The 14,607-nt window shown below is 56.2% G+C and overlaps 1 protein-coding gene across 7 annotated transcripts in view; it reads left to right on the forward strand.

Annotated features, from left to right (window-relative positions):
- Nucleotides 1–13,553, forward strand: part of RALGDS (ral guanine nucleotide dissociation stimulator) — a 60,306-nt gene extending 46,753 nt beyond the window's left edge. For 3 of the 7 annotated variants that reach the window (XM_042786486.1, XM_033011960.2, XM_033011959.2), the window contains exons 2-18: nt 6,585–6,695; nt 7,263–7,456; nt 7,843–7,917; nt 8,089–8,282; nt 8,690–8,811; nt 8,957–9,172; nt 9,305–9,408; nt 9,770–9,854; nt 10,558–10,635; nt 10,722–10,808; nt 11,096–11,128; nt 11,369–11,490; nt 11,662–11,757; nt 11,931–12,171; nt 12,361–12,720; nt 12,856–12,970; nt 13,157–13,553. In XM_042786486.1, coding sequence (XP_042642420.1) covers nt 6,585–6,695; nt 7,263–7,456; nt 7,843–7,917; nt 8,089–8,282; nt 8,690–8,811; nt 8,957–9,172; nt 9,305–9,408; nt 9,770–9,854; nt 10,558–10,635; nt 10,722–10,808; nt 11,096–11,128; nt 11,369–11,490; nt 11,662–11,757; nt 11,931–12,171; nt 12,361–12,720; nt 12,856–12,970; nt 13,157–13,332 — 2,409 coding nt within the window. In that variant the 3' untranslated portion in view covers nt 13,333–13,553. Of the gene's footprint in view, nt 1–6,584; nt 6,696–7,262; nt 7,457–7,842; nt 7,918–8,088; nt 8,283–8,689; nt 8,812–8,956; nt 9,173–9,304; nt 9,409–9,769; nt 9,855–10,557; nt 10,636–10,721; nt 10,809–11,095; nt 11,129–11,368; nt 11,491–11,661; nt 11,758–11,930; nt 12,172–12,335; nt 12,721–12,855; nt 12,971–13,156 lie in introns of those variants that run through there. The other 4 variants (XM_033011963.2, XM_033011961.2, XM_033011964.2 and 1 more) reach the window with 4 other exon arrangements.
- Nucleotides 13,554–14,607: the final 1,054 nt, after the last annotated feature.

Genomic DNA, 14,607 nt, shown 5'->3' on the forward strand with positions numbered 1-14,607 from the left:
AGACACAAAGCGTCTTTGCAGATCTTTGACTTTTGATTTCCAGCCCATAAAAAGAGCGAAAAAATCTCTACGTGTGGGAAGGCTCGTGGTTTTCTTTAAAAGCAAAACAAAAGCAAATGGGTGAGGAATCTTGTGTATCTGCTCTGTCTCGTTTCTGGACCCAAGCGCTGAGCTCCTAATCCTCACTCCAGCCACTGACTCACAGCATGCGAGTCACAAGATGCCTTTGTAACAGATCTGCCAGCCGCTGCTTTCTCTTCTTCCTAAGCCACGAGGGTACAGAAGGCTGCCTTTGAATATTGTCTCTAACCCCTCTGGGTTACAGACACAGGGTCAGAGCTGCCATCAGTCTCCCCCAGACCCCGAGGGAGGAGGTGTAAGACCCCCACGAGATGCAGCCCCATCTTGCTCCCTGGGTGATGCATGGCCCCGGGACTGTTCCCTGCAGGCACAGAGTGCACCATTCTGTGCTGAAACACCTGAAGCAGGGCAAAACCAGAGCCGGGGGTGTCAGGAAAGCCTGACTGCAGAGCCTAGCAGCTGATGAGGCAAGAACAGGCTCTCAGCTGTCGCCACTGTCTTGGTGTCCTGGCAAAAACACCCCCTTTTCATAGTGGGTTTAAGTTTAGCTTCTGGCCATTTTTCTGTTCTTTCCTTGTTTCCCCCTTTGTCATTATGTTTTAATGGGCTGTTGGAATCGGTCCTGGTTTGAGGCAGCTCTTGAGCAGGCAGGAAGGAAGGCAGGGAGTGTTGAAAACCCAAAGGAATCATGTCCATCTGCCTAACATCTCTGCGCGGGGAGCAGTGCCCAGGGCAGGGGCCGGGCGCAGCCGAGCCGCAGCGGGGAACTCGAGCTCCATCAGCAGCAATGGGAACATGGCTCAGGGAGACAGGAGACAGTGAGAGATCGACTTGCCCCAGGCCAGTGTTGGCTGGAGAGGAACCATTGTACAGCAGTGCCACCACAGTCATCGCTGGGATGGTGCTTGGGAGCAAGAGTGCTCGTTGCCTCTGTGGGGCTGGTAATCTAAAGCACATTCCGTGGGTCACCAGGACCAGCACAGGGCACCTTTCCTTTCCCCAAACACGGGAGATATTTGGGAGCTTCCTCACCAGCTTTGGGTAGTCTCTGTAGCCTTCCTCAGCACAGCTGGGGGAAGGAAGCTGTCGATGAGCGTGAGGAGCAGACAGGACAATCCCGACCAGTGGAGCCGCGAGGGGAGCATCCACCCCCGGGGTTTTTTGCCTGGAAGTCCCCGTGAGGAAGGGTGTTGTGCTGTGTGTGCTTATTTTGGATGTGTGGGACAGAGGGTACTTCTGCTTTTGCGGTCTTTATATTTGGTTCACGGAACTGCAGTCGTTTTCCTTTCACTAGATGGGGGTGACTTTTTTCCTATTTCCTTTTACATAATGTTGTACACTTTGGTTTACATAAGAGGCCCCAAAGTTGCTGATGTTCACTGCATGAGTTCGGGATTTGCTTCTGAGAGTGAAACGAAAGTTAACTTGGGGCTTGTGTCAACTGTGGAGGACGCAGTCCTTTGGGGGGGCCGGTTTCTTTCATTTCTGGGAAGGCAAATTTCCCATTGCTGGTGGGAAGGGATTATTCTGAGAAGGGACTGGGGACTGTAAAGACCAAACCCCCGCTTTCTGTTTCTGTCTTTACCAGCTTTCATCAAGTCTTTTCAAAGTTGTGCAAATGCAGAGCTTCAATAAGAAACTCCTGATGATGTCTCTGAGGCTCAGCTCTGCCTTTTCTTGTCTCATTAGCCAGCGAGACTGTTAATTGCCAACAGGCGCAGGTTCCTGGCTTCCCATGGGCAGGGTTAGCGTCTGTGTCTCTCTTGTGGCTGGTATCAGCAGCCCTTTGAAATCACAGTGCCGAGAAACTCTCAGTGCTGTGTTATACCTGTCTGTAGAACAGGCATTTTGTGTAGCCCAGCTGAAAGGGAACAGAGTAATACAAATATTTTGATCTTTAAACCAGCTGTTGGCCAGGGAGCATCAGTAAAAGCACTTTAAGCAGTTTTGCCTCTTCCACGTGTGCTGAAATTAATACCTTTTTTCCAATAACAGTTCATTATTTTGTCTTTGGAGGCCAATGCACTAACCCAAGGCACGTGGGACCAGAGCTCTTAAGACCTAGTAATTGTTGGATAATTGTCTGTGTGTAACATGCAGGGATGCTGTCATGCTCATGCTTAATCCTGTACTTTGCTTCTGTATTACAAAAAACACCTTTGTGACTGATCTCAAACACTTTCTAAAAGGCAGATCCCTAGCCAATATTTTGTGTTGCTGTTTGGCTTTTGCATTTTCTCCTCCCTTCAGCTGGCAAGAAGAGATGAAGGCAGATTCCCTGCTGCACTCTCCCTGGTTCCTGTGAGGGTCCCTCACACCCTTTCTCCAGGCTCGCGAACCTTGGCTACATCTTAGAGCTTATTATTAAAACTCCGTGTGAAGACGTGGGGTTTGACACCACGCCGTGTGCTAGAACATTCACCAGAGAGTAGAAGAGTTTATTGCACGGAGCAGGAATTCCTCCTCAGTGTAGTCACCAATGCTTTGAACTATCGGTGGGGAGCTCTGGGGAGCTCGTTGCTCACGCAGCCCAGGGCTATCTGCAGTTGGAAGAGGCGGTCTCTAAAACCAGGCAAGCCATCTGGTGCAGACCTCCAGTTTCATATTTCAGGGGATGAACTCCTGCAGAGTTCACTTACGGCTGTTTTTGAAAAAGCCTCAGACTCTGCAGAATTGGGCGTCTTGATACCCTGAAGCTAAATGTGTGGTTTTTCTCCTGTGCCCCTCCATCAAGAGGCCTTTTTTCCTGCTGCATGGAGAGGAGCAGGATTGCACGCTGAGCTGGAGAAGTCATGGTCAAATGTTAATTTTCTCTGTCTTTCCTTTTTTGGTGCCCATCTTGAAATACGTTGGATCTCACTTTCTGGGGCGGTGAGTCTCTTCGGTGTGCGTTTGGTGGAAGGTGCAAATGCCGTAACCATCAGTATGCTCAGAGTTAGTGCTTTCACGGAAGAGCTTTGCTGATTCTTGTTGCAGCCATTTAAAGCCCTGTCTGGGCCTGTTGGACACATCTCTTCTGCCAACACGATGCAGTAAGCGGAAGGGACTGCTCACCTGTATCTCTGCCGTGGTGCAGTGCGCAGTTATTTGCGTGGAACCACTGATGAAGGAGGGTTTGTGAGTGCTGGGCTGTGGCTGTGCTGGCTGAGGCCCCACTCACATTCCCTTCTGCTGTGAGGGGCAGAAAACTCCAGCAGATGTGTAGGGCAGGCAACGGGGAGCAGTAGCTGTTGCAGTAATATTTACCAGCCCTTGTCTGTCAGAGCTGTTTAGAGACCATTTTGAAGACATTCATCTCTGGTTGACTTGCTAGAAATCCTGGTGTGAGTGCCAGATTTAAGATTGCAGCGTTCTTGGTAGCTGGTGCATACATAAGCCACAGGTCAAGGTTTTGTGTCTCTCCCAGCCCTGCTCCCACCCTGTGTCTCCTCATCTGCAAGGGCAGAAACGTGCATTTGGTGCAGGTGTCAGAGTGGGACTTCGCTTGCTCCATCCTGCTGCTGCTGCTTTTTGCTTCGTTGGTTTTTAACCAACATGTGCAGAATGCACAATCAGCATCTTGGAGAAGCAGTGGTAGGAAAGAGGAAGCTCACGCGGAATATAAATAGCCAAATTTTAAAATGTACCAGTGTAGCAGTTCGCCTGCCTCTTGGCATGAGCCTGGCTGAAGACCGCTGGGAAGCTGCGTACTTTGTGTGTGGTTTGCAAAGGGGGAACTTTGGGGGATATCGCACAAGTCAGCAAAACAAAAAATGAATGAATCTGACTAAAGCAGTGGTTTTGCAAGCTCAAGAGGCATCTACTGCTGTCACTTCTGGAGAATGACATGTAGCTGTGGGCACCAGTGACTAATGGTCTCTGTGGACAAACTGGGAAGAGCTTTTCTTTCCTTTCGTTGAACAGCATCTATAGGTGGAAGAAAGACAACTTGGCTGACTTGGGCTCAAGTTAGGCACCATCACTGTAGGTGGCTGATCTAGAGCAGGTGGGAGGCTTTAGCAGTGCCAGCAGCTCTCTCCTGAGGCCGTGCCAGTGTCCCCAATTCCCAGCTAAGGCATCTCTGCTTGTGTGGTTGGGGGTGACTCACGTGGCACAGGAGCACCTTGTTCCTGTGAGATTTTTTGTGGAGAGATGGAGAGGTGATGGGGGAGAAACCCAGTGCTCTCAGCTGCCGGTGCCTTTAGCTACATACCAAGCTCACCTTCTCCTCGCTGACATGTTTAAACGGCTTCCCTGCACCAAGGCCAATGTCACGGGTGACCCCTCTGGTGAGGCTCCCAGTGTGGATGTGACGTGGGGCTGCAGAGGAGAGAGGGGTGTCAGGGTGGGCTCGGGTGCTTGTTCGTGCCCCCGTCAGCGTTGAGGCTGTGTGGTGCCAGCCATTGGGGCCAGGCCTGCCTGGGCCTGGGCTAGCTAAACTGGGGGGAAGCTGGGCTCGGACCTGCACTACCCCCAGCAGCCAGCATCGACAGCCCCAGGGGATTTACCAAGGCAGCAGGATGTATTTTCATGTCACACCGTCTAGGAAGGCGCAGGGCACGCCATGCTGGTGGGTGCCTTTTCCATTCTTGAAGTTCAGACCTGTTCATACTTGAGCATAAATCTATCCTATAATTTATCCCAGAGCGAAACAAGAGGCAGACTGACACAGGTGTCCAGAAGGACATCTGTCTGTCCACCCACCACCTTGTGTGGGTGCTGTCAGGGTTGGTCTGGAAGCTGGTGCACCCCAGGAAAGACTTCCCAATGTTCACAGCACAGCCGAAGTTAGGAGCCTCACAACCTGTTGCGCTTCAGCAAACCAAACCTCTCAATAGTCTGGGATGAAGTGAGAAGAGCAGGTTCAGGAGAAAGTGAGGAAGAAGTCCAGTAACCCTGCCCAGAGGGATTCTCTGTCCTCATTCATCACAGCCGTGAGCAAGAGGCTTTTTGAAGTTTTCCCCTTACTCTTGAAGCTGGCTGTGGTTCCCTGCCTTGATTCCTTGCTAATAACAAGCACTTGGCTTGAGCAGGGTGTGATAACAACGCAGCAACCGCTGCTGTGACAGTGATGATAAAGGATGGTGGTTAAAGAGCATGTTAGGTGCACATTCGATACATCAGCTCAGGGTCTCCTGAGATGTGCAGCGTCATCTGAAGCCGGGGCCCTGGATACGGCTGTTCCCACATTCACAGGGAACAGTTTAGGAGGAGGATTTTTTGCAGGGAGCAGCATTACTCCTGGGGCTCTGTCTGGGGGGGCTCCATCGTGGGTCACCCCACGGCAGTTTCTTCCCCAGCAAGCCCTGCATTGTTGCCATTGCTCAGGGGTTTTTGTGCTCCGGAGAGGCAGATTGCAGGAAAAGCCCCGGGCTGGCTCTGGCCCCTGGCTGGCCGTGTGATACGCAGGAGGAACTTGTCCCTGAGCCCGTGTGCCCCAGCACATGGTCACCTACCCCTGCTAACCAGCTTATTGCTTTTGGCCATTTTCCCCATCTGCTGAGCAGTGAGCTTTGCTGCATGTTACACCGTGTCCCACCATTTGGCGTGGGGGATGGAGGGCGGAGGAGATCCCCGCCGTGTTTAAAAGGATCTGGATAAATCCTCTTAAGAGAGGCACTGACTCAGCAGAGCGTGGTGAGAAAGGAGGAGGAAGAGGAGGAGGAGGGAACCAGATTGTCCTTGTGGGGCTGGAGCTGCTGCTGAGTCCCGTGCTGGCATGTTGGGCTGGGGGAGGCATGTGCCTGGGGACCTGCCCCAAGAAACATCCCCTCTTTCCTCACCAGATTTTAGGTGGTCTCCATCCCCCAGAGCAGAAATGCGAGTCTTGTAGCTGTGTTGGGCTGTGGCCTGGAGGTGCCTGTCCCCAGGGGTGCAGTGACCTGTCCTGGCTGTGCCTGAGCCCACCCTGGTGCTGCTCACTGGGGCTTCCCCCCACCTTTGAGCTCCCCCCTTGGATTTCTGCCTTGTGTGCATGGCCAGTGCCGCCGAAGCTCGCGGCTGGCTTGGTTTCACAGTTATTATTTATTACCAAAGGTGCACTGAGGTGCTCAGTTCCCACAGGGGCATATTACTGAGATTACAGTCGGACCAGGCAGCAATGTCACCTTACAGGAAAGGCAAAGGCTTGGGGAGGGGGAAGCAGCTGGGACTGGGTACAGGGGTGTGCTGCCCCCAGCCCCCCTCGCTCCCTGGTGAGAGGGGTCCCCACTCTGCCTGGCACCCGACACTGCCGCAGCCTGGGTTTGCAGAAGGGCTGAGATGTGGAGCCCAGGGGACGTGGAGCCAACCAAGAGCAGCTTCCCAAAGTCCTGGCTTTGTGTGCAGGCTCAGGTGGTCCTGGGGTTAAGGTGGCCAGAAAGACTGGTGTCGCCTGATTTGCATTTCTGAGCAGGCGAGGGAGACTCTCGCTGCCTGCCGGCTGTTGCCTTTGGCTTGCTGAGATGCCCTGTACGAGCCCACAAGAGCATCTCTGCCGCGCTTTACTCTACTTATCTCGTGGTGTATCTTGTCCTCCTGTGCAGAGCTCCACACAGGAGATCGGAGAAGAGCTGGAGGATGGTGTGATCTACAGCATATCGCTCCGGAAAGTGCAGCTCCATCACACGGCCAACAAAGGGCAGCGATGGCTGGGGGTAAGCTGGGGGCTCTGCCAGCCTCCTGCCACGGGGTGTTTTCAGATGTTTCCCTGCCAGGTACATGGTGACCTCGTGTCAGGGCTTGGCAGGGTTGATACCAGCCAATATCTTGCCCTCTTCTTGCTTCCCCATACACTCCTGTCCTGGGGAATCCTTCCAAGCCTTATCTGGGAATGATGTATTTATTTGGGAGCGGGGGCATGGGAGCACCTGCTGACCTCTGCCCCGCAGGAAGGGGTACAGGGGAAATGATCTGAAGCCCCATTTTGCAAAACAGGGCAACTCTGATTTGCATCTAGATTTCAGCAACCTTGAGGCCTTTCCTGGGATTTCCTAAATGCTCAAGTCTTCTCAGCTGGGTTGCTGGTATTTGCCGTCCAAGGAGACCCAGCTTCCCTTTCCCCAGGCCCATCATGAGAGACCCAGGCACTGTATGGGGGTCTGTTGGGGGTCTGTGGTCGCAGCCTAGATCTGAATGGTGGCTTGTGAAGCTGCTGGGACCGCATTGCGCTTGAACATGTCTGTCTTCACCCAACCCACTGACTTCTGTTCCTGTCCTGGCAGTTTGAGAATGAGTCGGCCTTAAACCTCTACGAGACATGTAAGGTGCGGACGATAAAAGCTGGGACCTTGGAGAAGCTGGTGGAGTACCTGGTCTCAGCCTTCAAGGGCAATGACTCCACCTACGTCACCATCTTCCTGTGCACCTACCGGGCCTTCGCCACCACCAAGCAAGTGCTGGACCTGCTGCTTAACAGGTGAGGCTGCTCTGAGCCCCAAAATGCAGCCGGGGGCGGCTGATGTCTGAGCTCCCTTGGCCCGGAATGCCCCAGCATCTTCTCCTGCCATGTCTTGGAAGGCTGATGGGCTTCTCCCAACTCCATCAGTGTTGAAAGTTTTGGGGCATGGCAGGGAGGACACAACTTCCCAGAGAGCTGGAGCCCTTGCAGCTGGTACCCCACTGCAAGGTGGCCAGTGCTGGCCGGTAACACAGGGGCTGTGGCAGAGTGGGGGGAGCAGGACGGTGTGTGGGAGGCTCATCCCAACCCCCTGGCAGAGCTGGGGTGATGTAGAGGGAGAAGAGGCAGCACTGAGAGGCAGCCGAGTCCAGGATGCTCAGTGCCTCCTCACTGTGCCCCACCAGGTACGGCAAACTCCATGTGCAGGTGAATGGGGACCACGCCAGGCACGCTGTGGACGAGAGGATGGAGCTGAAGAAGTAAGTCTGACCGTGCTGAGGGTGAACAAGAGAAGGGTGTGTCTGGCTGGTAGATTTTCAGTTCTCATCCCAGGCTGTTCCTGGTGCCCGGGGTGTGTTGGGGTGCACATGGGTTTCTTGTGGCACCCAGTTCTCACACAGACTTGTCTGTGTTCCCCGCTCTCCCCGCAGCACCATCTCCTCCATCCTGGGTGCCTGGCTGGACCAGTACTCAGAGGACTTCCGCAAGCCCCCGGACTTCACCTGCCTCAAGCAACTCATCTCCTACGTGCACCACAACATCCCCGGCTCCGACCTGGAGCGCCGAGCCCGCATCCTGCTGGCCCAGTTCCAGCAGCAAGAGCAGAGCGAGTCCAAAGCAGAAGGTGGGGTTCTTTCCCCGCTTCTGGGGGTCATTTGGGGTTTCAGGTGGAGAGAGTGCTACTGGTTGGCATCGAGGGTCTCCAAAACTTCAGGTCTTTCCACATGGCTTAACCCCTGTAAACCCTGCCTGCATTTACATGGAGGTACACTGGGAAGCTAATCCAACTGAACCAGAAGTGGGATTTCTAAGTGGATTAGCTAATCTGCCTTTAATCCTCTGCAGATACTTGTGTCCAGGTTTAAAATTACTATCCATTTATCTGAGCCTTGTTTCTCAAGGTGTGAATCTAGATGGGAATTAAGAGCCCAGGAGGTTGGGATGTGGGTGCCACAGAGGGCTGGCGTGGGTCGGCGTGGGCCCCGGCTCGCAGCAGTGCTGCGGTGCTCAGCTTCACACCGTCTCTCGCAGCTGTGGACCACGGTGGCTGCACCTTCCAGCTGGTGGAGGAGAACGGCGTCGGGGACGGGAAGCCAGATTTCCTCTCCTTCTCCCCAGAGATGGTGGCAGAACAGTTCACGCTGATGGATGCTGTGAGTATTCATCTGACAGCCAGGTTGATGGTGCTCTGCCTGCCTCCTACCTGCTGCTCCGGGCACAGGCCTGTCTCTTCCCATCCATCTTTTCCTCCTGTCCTGTTCCTTCCCAGGGACCCATCTCCATCCCTTTATCTTTCAGGAGCTGTTTAAGAAAGTGGTGCCTTACCACTGCCTGGGCTGCATCTGGTCCCAGCGAGACAAGAAGGGCAAGGAGCACTTGGCACCCACCATCCGTGCCACGGTCTTGCAGTTCAACAGCGTGGCCAACTGCGTCATCGCCACGTGCCTCGGGGACCGGTCCCTGAAGCCGCAGCAGAGGGCTAAAGTGGTGGAGCGGTGGATCGAAGTGGCTCGGGTAGGACAGCCTGCCACCCTGCTCACCTCCTGCCTCGGCCCGGGGCTGAGGTTTTGTTGTGTGGGAATCCCAGCACATCCCTGGGCTTTCTTTAACACTGAATCCTCCTTTCATCTCCGTATCTGCCCCCAGGAGTGCCGCATCCTGAAGAACTTCTCCTCCCTCCGCGCCATCCTCTCGGCTCTGCAGTGCAATGCCGTTCACCGGCTGAAGAAAACCTGGGACGAGGTCCTAAGGTGAGCAGAGTTCTGGGCTCCTGCGGTCATGGGAAGGTTTCAAGGGGGAGGTTGTGCTGTGGCTGTGGCACTTGAATGTGTAGATGGGATCATCTCAGCTCCAGCATTGCCTCTTGGAGCGTGCCCAAAACACAGGGACCAGCATAAGGTGTCAGGGGCCTAAGGAGGGTGAGGAAATAAAAGCACCATCACTACCTCCCCCTTTCCATGAGAAACACCCTGGTGTAGCCCCTAAACATCAAGGCCCTGCTAGAGCTGTGAGCACTGTGGGGGGTCCTTTGGGTGAGCAGAAGAGAGCCCAAGGAGGAGCCCCCCAGGGTGGCACCATTGCTGACTTCTCCCCATGTTTCTCCCTGAGCAGGGAGAGCTTCCGCACTTTCCACGAGCTCTCAGAGATCTTCTCCGACGAGAACAACCACTCGCTGAGCCGAGAGCTTCTCATTAAGGTACGGGGAAGGGACACCCTGCCTCTGGCAGGGAGCTCGGGCTGATGCTGGCAGAAGTTTCCACAGCATTCCAGCCACCAGACTAAAGCCCTGGCAGCGCTGCCGGGTCTGCAGGCGCGGGTGCAGGCGGGGTGTGCTGAGTCTGGGGAGCAGGGAGGGGTGTTGGACCAGGCTGGCCTTTCTGATTCTCCACCCAAAAGTCGTCATTGTCTGAAGCTTGCAAAGCAATTCGGCAAGCAGAGATAAGCACTGGGATAGGATCCAGTGCACCAGGTGAGGATTCTCCTCAGAGGCAGCTGCATTTTAATAGCCTGTTGCAAAGTCCTCTTGATTTCAGGTGGGGTTGTAGGGTTTGTGAAAGGCTGCAGCAAAAATGTCATTCTTCCCCATGGAGGCTCCACAGCTTCCCAGCCTAGCTCCAGTTTGGGGGCTGAGAGGATGCAAAATGCAAAAGGGAGCAAAACATCCCATTAAGGAGCTATTTATATGGAGCTGGAAATGGGAGCAGCAGTTCCTATTCACTAAGGTATCATGGTCCCTGTAAGCACGAAAAAGCTCAGCTTTAATTTCCTCCTCTTCCCCTCATCCATCCCTCTTTCCCTCTACAAGGAAAGTTGTACCAGTAAAAGCAGGGGTGAATTTTAGCTCATCTTTTAGTGCAGTTGCCCACCTGTGCTGATCTCCACCTCTCCCCACCATCCAGGAGGGCACGTCCAAATTTGCCACCTTGGAGATCAACCCGAAGAGGGCACAGAAGCGGCAGCAACAGCAGCGAGAGATGGTGAGTCCGGCACGGCTGCCCTGTGTCCCCTCCCCGGCAGCTGCCCCGGCTCTCTGCTGACCCCACTGTCCCTTCTGTCCCCGCAGGGTGTGATGCAGGGCACCATTCCCTACCTTGGCACCTTCCTCACGGATCTGGTGATGCTCGACACCGCCATGAAGGATTTCCTGGACGTATGTACCTCCATCTCTATCCTCTCCTTTCTCCACGCAGCCGCCCCAGAGCCTGGGCTGATAAATGGAGGGCTGGTCCCCCATGCGTTCTATATCTGACACTGCACCCTGCACATTCTATATCTGACAGCACATCCACCTCTCTCAGCCCGTGGAAATGGGCCACTCTTGTGCTGCCCCTCAGCAGGACACCCACACTGCAGTGGTGGCGAGCCGGGGGACAGGGAGGGAGGGGAGCAATATTTTTCTGCCTGGACCATGCTGACTTTTGGCTCCTTCTTTTCCAGGGCGGGCTGATCAACTTTGAGAAGAGAAGGAAGGTGAGAGCTTTGCCCTGGCAGCAGCACAGCAGTGTGGAAGGAGGGTGACATGGTGCAAGCCCAGGCTGAGCCAATCACTTTGGGGTTGATCCCTCTCCTTTTTCACTGTCATGTTCTTAATTTTTGGGGAGGGGGAATTTTGGTCCTTCATATCCGCCTCCATGCATGGGGCTGGGCTGTTTGTGGAGGATGCTGGGGCTGGCAAACAGATCCTGGTCTCACTGCCTCCATTTGCTGCAGGAGTTCGAAGTCATCGCCCAGATCAAGCTGCTTCAGTCGGCCTGCAACAACTACAGCTTCACGCAGGAGGACCAGTTTGTGGACTGGTTCCACAGCCTGGAGCGGCTGAGCGAGGCCGAGAGGTGAGCGTGAGCCGGGGCCTGGGGCCGTGCTGCCGCTGGTGCATCGGGAGGTCCCACCGCTCGTCCCCTCCGGTCACTGAGCCCTGTGCTCCACTCCCTGCCCTGCCCGCACGGTGCTCGCCGCAGCCGTGGCAGCGCAGAGAGCTCAAACCCTCATCTCTCCCCTCCCAGCTACGGGCTGTCGTGCGAGATCGAGCCGCTGTCGGAGTCGGCCAGCAACACGCTGAAGGCGAAGAAAAACACGGGCATCATCAAGCGATGGAGCGAGTGAGTCCGCTCATCCCCGGCAGGATGCGGGGTGGAGGCGGGGGGGGCCAGCGTGGGGCATCTCTGGCTGAGCATTACAGGGGACCCGGCTGGGGGGGGGGGGCCGCTGTCCTGGCAGCCAAGTGCACCCTCGCTCTGCTCCCTTCTCACCTGCCCCGCGTCTCTCCTGGCAGCCGGCAGCCGCCGAGCACCGAGCCGTGCGCCAGCGGCAGCTCCCACTCGAAATCCTTCGACCAGCTCAAGTGCGGGCAGTACCTGTGCAGTGGGGACACCACCGACTCGGTGAGCGTCACCTCCGCCGGCTCCAGCAGCTCCGATGTGGAGGAGATCAACATCAGCTTCATCCCCGAGTCCCCCGACTGCCAGGAGAAGAAGGTACGGGGCAGCTCGCGGGGTCCGGGCCTCCGGAGGCAGGTGCGGCCATCGCGTAGGGACTGCAGCCTCACCCCTGCCCCGGCGCTGGGGCGAGCGGGTGGGGGTCCCGGGGGGGCTGTTTCTGACCTGGTGGGGCTAGGGAGGTCCCTGCTCTTTGCTGCTCCGGCAGCGTGGCAGGGCTCTTGCCCCTCCGGTGGCTGTAGTCATGTCGGTCCCCCATTGTCACAGGTCAGTGAGATCCCTCTGGCCTCCCTCTCCCAGCGCTGGTACGCCCCATCTGTGGCCGACGGAGAAGCTAAACCCACTGTGTCCTCCGCATCCCCTCTCCTCCCTGCCCTCCAGTTCTGGGAATCCACCTCCCTCTCCTCCCTGGACACGTCGGGCATCGGCTCGGGCTCCAGCAGTGCCTCGTCCTCTTCCGTCTCCTCCACGCCGGTGACAGCCTCCCGCACCCACAAGCGCTCCGTCTCCGGCATCTCCAGCTACTCCTCCCTCTCGCTGCCCCTCTACAACCAGCAGGTCGATGACTGCTGCATCATCCGCGTCAGCCTGGCCGTCGACAACGGCAACATGTACAAAAGCATCCTGGTTAGTACAGGGCACCCGTGGTGACGCCGGGGAGGGGTGGCTCGCCCCGCTCGGATGTGGGCATGGTCATTTTTGGTGGGAGGCTTTGCAGCATTTTGCACCCCTCCCTGGGTTAACGATGCTCTGTGCTCACAGGTGACGAGCCAGGATAAGACCCCGGTCGTTATTCGCAAAGCCATGGCCAAACACAACTTGGACGGGGACCGGCCTGAAGACTATGAGCTCGTTCAGATCATCTCAGAGGAGAGAGGTGTGTGCTGGGGCGTGGGGGGATTTTCTGGGGCCTGCGTCCCCAGCTGGCCGTGCAGCCTGGGCAGCACCAGCTCGGAGCTGGGCTGGGAGGTGACAGCACGAGGGGTCCCAGCACCCGGGAACAGCTCTCAGCCCCACTCAGGGAAGCGGTGCCCGACTGACCCCCATCCTTGGTCACTTCCAGAGCTGAAGATCCCTGACAACGCCAACGTCTTCTACGCCATGAACTCTGCCGCCAACTATGACTTCGTGCTCAAGAAACGGGGCTTCTCCAAGGGAGTGAAGATCAAGCACGGCTCCAGCTCCACCCTGCCCAGGATGAAGCAGAAAGGCCTGAAGATCGCCAAAGGCATCTTCTAGCCTCAGCCCCACTGCCACCCATCACCGACGGGGCCTTGGGGGCAGGCTGCCCCGGGCTGGGCTGCGGCCGGTCCTTGTGCCGCCGGCACGGCGAGAGGAGCGACCCTCGCGCATCTCCCTCCCGCACCGAGAGCTGGGGCGCTTTGGCAACCGGCGTCAGCCTCCGCCTCTCTCTGCACAAACCTCCGTTTCAATCAGGTCTTTTTTTTTTTTTTTTTTTTCTACACAGGAAGGCAGCGGGGAAAGGCGGGGGGGGATATCTCTTATTTTCTTTTTTTAACCTTCCACGGTGCGACACTAGTTCAGCCGCCGGCCAGCCGAGAGCTGGAGCCCACCTCTGCCGTAGGTGCCTTGTGTCCGAGCGAGCCGGGGAGCGGTGACTCGCAGAGGGGCCGTTTGCAAGGAGCAGAGCACGAGCCATCCCCCCGCCCGGGGCTGCAAAGCCTCCCCCGTGGTGGGGTGCTCCCCTTCCCGGATTTCCTGGTGTTGTTTTACCTCCACGTCCTTCCTCCCCGGGATAACTAGCGTCGCCACCACCACGCACCTCTGCCTGTCCTTCCCTTGGGAGAAGCTGCGGGTGCTCCGGGCTTGGGGGGGGGGAAGCTGGAAAGGACGCAGCCTCACACCGCTGCTCAGAGCTCCGTGATGGGCTGTGCTGGTGCCGTGATGGAGCCTCGTGCCCTCAACAACTGGAAGCCTCCGTGCGTGGGCTCACTCCTCTCCCTCGTCCAGCACATCCTCCAGCGTTCAAACTTGCACCAAAGATCAAACGCCAGTGTCTCTTCTACCGTCGGGGGAAGCTCTGGGCCGTGCCCCCTGCGCTGCCAGCCTAGCGAGGAGGAGGAGGAGAACAGATTTCTGTCTGAACTTGTGTAAATAGAGACCTTGGGTCTGTGTGGGCAGGCGAGGAGCTGGAGAGCTCAGGGTGCTCCGGGCACCAGCGCCTGACCCACAGAAAGTGCCACTCACCTTGGGCTTTAACCAGACTTTTTCAAACACTGACCATGGGAGAAGCAGCAATGAGACTTTTTTTTGTATAAAACAAAGTTTACTGATTTTTTTTTTTTTCTCAATATTTATTGGTTGTAAATAGAAGAGACGAACTTGTACATTTTACTAATCCAGCCTCCCCCTGCCCTGCAGCCCAGGCCCTCTCCTCTCCCCACCCTGGTATTTAAGGCTGCTGGGAGGGACAGCGGTGGCAGCAGCATGGCTCTGCTGTGCTCGTGGGGTGCAGACCCCCCCCAGCCACCCCCTCCCTTGTTTCTCTACCAC

Source organism: Tyto alba, unplaced genomic scaffold, assembly GCF_018691265.1.
Source record: "Tyto alba isolate M040663 unplaced genomic scaffold, T.alba_DEE_v4.0 Super-Scaffold_11, whole genome shotgun sequence".
Taxonomy (NCBI): domain Eukaryota; kingdom Metazoa; phylum Chordata; class Aves; order Strigiformes; family Tytonidae; genus Tyto; species Tyto alba.